The sequence below is a fragment of the Chaetura pelagica genome, unplaced genomic scaffold (genome assembly GCF_000747805.2).
Source record: "Chaetura pelagica isolate M959 unplaced genomic scaffold, ChaPel_1.0 scaffold466, whole genome shotgun sequence".
NCBI classification, from domain to species: domain Eukaryota; kingdom Metazoa; phylum Chordata; class Aves; order Apodiformes; family Apodidae; genus Chaetura; species Chaetura pelagica.
Window position 1 is genome coordinate 230,959 of NW_009953656.1, and position 3,823 is coordinate 234,781.

The window sequence follows — 3,823 nt, forward strand, 5'->3', positions numbered from 1 at the left end:
TCACTTCTCCATCATCACCCTGACGAACTCCTCGTACTTGACCCGCCCGTCGCCGTCCCCGTCGGCCTCCCGGAGCATCTCGTCCACCTCCTGCTCCGTCAGCTTCTCCCCCAGGTGGGTCAGGACGTGCCTCAGCTCCTCCACGCTCACCCACCCGCTGCCTTCCTTGTCGAACACCTGGAAGGCCTCCCTGATCTCCTCCTCACCCTCCGGCTCCCTCCTCTTCCTCGCCAGCAGCGACAGGAACTCCGGGAAGTCGACGGTGCCCTCGGTGCCCACGTCCCCCAGCAGTTCCCGCAGTTCAGCCTGGCTGGGGTTGTGGCCCAGGGACCTCAGGACTGTGCCCAGTTCCCTGCTGCTGATCCGTCCATCCCCGTCCTGGTCGAAGAGGGAAAAGGCTTCTTTGAGTTCCGAGATCTTCTCCTCCGACAGCTGCTCAGCCATGGTGCTTCCCCTTCCCTGGGGCTCCCAGGGTGAGGAGGAGGAAGGTGGAGACAGGTGGGATGGAACCTCCTCCCCCCTTCCTTGGAGCTCCCTGGATGAGGAGGAGACAAGGTGGGGACAGGTGGGATGGAACCTCCTCCCTCCTTCCTTGGAGCTCCCTGGATGAGGAGGAGACAAGGTGGGGACAGGTGGGATGGAACCTCCTCCCTCCTTCCTTGGAGCTCCCTGGATGAGGAGGAGGTGGAGACAGGTGGGATGGAACCTCCTCCCTCCTTCCTTGGAGCTCCCTGGATGAGGAGGAGACAAGGTGGGGACAGGTGGGATGGAACCTCCTCCCTCCTTCCTTGGAGCTCCCTGGATGAGGAGGAGACAAGGTGGGGACAGGTGGGATGGAACCTCCTCCCTCCTTCCTTGGAGCTCCCTGGATGAGGAGGAGACAAGGTGGGGACAGGTGGGATGGAACCTCCTCCCTCCTTCCTTGGAGCTCCCTGGATGAGGAGGAGGAGGAGAAGGCAGAGAGGTGGGATGGGGGCAGCAGGAGTGGGTCACCCCCCCCTGTTTTGGGGTGCTGGAGAAGCAGGGCCCCCTTGGGCCACCTCAGCTGGTGCCCTTCTTGCTCTGCTGGTGGCACTTTGTGGGGTCAGCTCTGAGCAAAGCCCTCAGTGAAGGGGATTTCCCTGTAGCTGGGCTGGTTTCAGGGAGGGGAAGGTGAGACATCTTGGGTTTGGCTGCTCTAAGGTCATTTTTTTTTGGGGGGTGGGGGGACTGAAGTTGCAGAAAAGCCCTGCACAGAGAGGGGAGAAGGACCTCCCTTCATCCCCCCAGCCCCAGGGCCACCACAGCTGTGTCAAACCTGCCCAGGGAGGCAGGTTCCTGGGGTTCCTTCCTGCAGGTCCAGGCAGAGCCTGCTTGCCTGGAGCTGATGTTCTCCCTGGTGATGAGACCTGAGTCGGCCAGGACTGCTCTTCTGGGCTCCAAACAGCCCCAGGGCAGCTGACGTGGTTCATCTGGTAAGTGGTGTCATGAGTCCTGCCCTGGTTAGTCAGGGGTTAACCCTGGGGCTGGGTGAGGGTTAACCCTGTCCTGAGGGACTCCTTGCTTTTGTAATCATCTTGCACAGCAGGGGGCACAGGGTGACAAGGGCTCTTTCTTTTCATCATCCATCCATCCATCCATCCATCCATCCATCCATCCATCCATCCATCCATCCATCCCACCACCCAACCATATGTGTATCCATCCACCCAACCACATTCTCATCCATCCATCCATCTGCTCACCCACTCATACCTCCAGTTGCCCAACCATCCATCCAGACAACTACCCATCCCTCCAGCCATCTGTCCATGCCTCTGTCCATCCATCCATGCATTCCCATTCCCATTCCCATTCCCATTCCCATCCATCTACATGTTCCTCCAACCATCCAACCCTCTTCCCTATGTGCCCATAACACTCAAGTGACCTTCACCAGCTGGGCCAAGGTGCTGATGGACCAGATCACGAGGCTCCCCAGCAGAAGGCAGTTTGACTTCCTCAGCTACAGGAAAATGGCACCAGTTTAACCCAGTTTAACCCAGTGAGGAATCAGAGATGTAGGGTTTGGAGGGAAGGCCACAAAACAGAAGCCAACCCAGTGGGACAACTGATGAACATGTGGGATAATGGCTTCTCCAGGTGGGAGGGGAATCAGTGTCTTCAGGAAAACCTCATCTGGAAGGAACCCTGGGCAGGTGAGATGTCCCAGTTGCTGGGAGGAACCTGCGTGGTGAGGAGCACAGAACTGCTCACCCTGGGGAGGGTTTCAGGGAGGTCCTGGCAGCTCCTCTTGTGCAACGAGCTGCTCCTTAATTGTCTAATTGTCCTCGCTGGTTGGGCTGCTCCAGAGGAAGGAGGTGGGATCCAAATTGCTGTGAAAGAGCCCCGGGCAGCTGAGGGAGGAGCCAAGAGGAGAAGGAGTTGGGCTGGAGCCCAAGCTGGGAGAAGCAACCACCACCAGCTAATTGGGTGTTCTCCAAGCCCAGGGGGGTTGAAGGTGTTTGTTCCAGGGATGGAGGGAGTTGTTTGAGGTCTAAAATGAGGGTGGGCTGGGTTGGGGGGGCACCCTGGGTCACTTTGCTAAGGATGAAAGGGTTGGGTGTCCTGTAGTGCTGAGAAGCCAGAGGGTTTTGCTTCCCCACTGTCTTTCCACCAGCACCCACCTCCCAGTCATCAGCACCCATCACCTCCCTGTGACCAGTACCCATTCTCAGCACCCATCACCTCCCTGTGACCAGTACCCATTGTCAGCACCCATCACCTCCCTGTGACCAGTACCCATTGTCAGCACCCATCACCTCCCCATGACCAGTACCCACTGTCAGCACCCATCACCTCCCTGTGACCAGTACCCACTGTCAGCACCCATCACCTCCCCATGACCAGTACCCACTGTCAGCACCCATCACCTCCCTGTGACCAGTACCCACTGTCAGCACCCATCACCTCCCTGTGACCAGTACCCACTGTCAGCACCCATCACCTCCCCATGACCAGTACCCACTGTCAGCACCCATCACCTCCCTGTGACCAGTACCCACTGTCAGCACCCATCATCTCCCTGTGACCAGTACCCACTGTCAGCACCCATCACCTCCCCATGGCTTCTCCACCCCCACTTCCCACCTTTGCATCAGTCTTTGGGAGAAGGTCCAGCCAACCCTTCATTTTGAAGGTGCTTAACTGTGCCCTCATTAGCAAAGAGGATAATTAACCAACAAAACTGCCTGCTGGCCCATAGAATCACTTGCTTTATGGCTGTGTCCTGTTCAGGGCAGCTGAGATGGGCCATGGAGTTGGAGGCCACCAGGGTGGGAGGCAGGAGGATGCAGCCACCAGCTGAAGGCTCTTTTCCCAGCCACTTTTCCTGGGATGTCTCCAACTGGAGCTGGAGGGGTGGATGTTCTGATGAAGGAGGGTACAAGGGGCCAATGCTGAAGCCTCACGGGGTGGTTTCCAGGTGGCATCACCAGGTGGTTCAATGTCAAGGTCTGGCTTTTGAGCTGTCTGATCCAGGTAACAGCTCAAAAAACCCAGCCCCCCCCTCCCCCAAACCAGATGGTGGATGATCCAAACAGCAGCCCAGATGTGTGCAGATGTGCCTGGAGACGTCTGGGTTTGCATTTCCAGACGGGATGGGGAGGGGGAGGGAGGGTGAGGAATTCATGGAAAAAAGAAGTTGGAGGCTGAGAGAGAAACTGCTCCGAGGGGGGGGAACCTCCCCCCACGAGCTCAGACACACTGAGCCTGGCTGGTCCCCAGGTGTCCATGGGGATGGGGAGGAACCTCTGGAAAGCCCAGCAGGGATTGCAGGAGGGGGGTGGGGGGGGGGGGCTTAATG

General features: G+C 58.3%; 1 protein-coding gene across 1 annotated transcript; it reads right to left on the bottom strand.

Moving 5' to 3' along the window:
* On the bottom strand, positions 1 to 444 carry CALML3 (calmodulin-like 3). The gene has a single exon (XM_010000302.1). The coding sequence runs from the start codon at positions 442 to 444 to the stop codon at positions 1 to 3; it is 444 nt and encodes a 147-aa protein (XP_009998604.1).
* Between the last annotated feature and the right edge of the window lie 3,379 nt (positions 445 to 3,823).

Bases quoted from the DNA above. Each gene is read 5' to 3' on its own strand.
- CALML3 (XM_010000302.1), bottom strand. From the start codon at position 444: ATGGCTGAGCAGCTGTCGGAGGAGAAGATCTCGGAACTCAAAGAAGCC.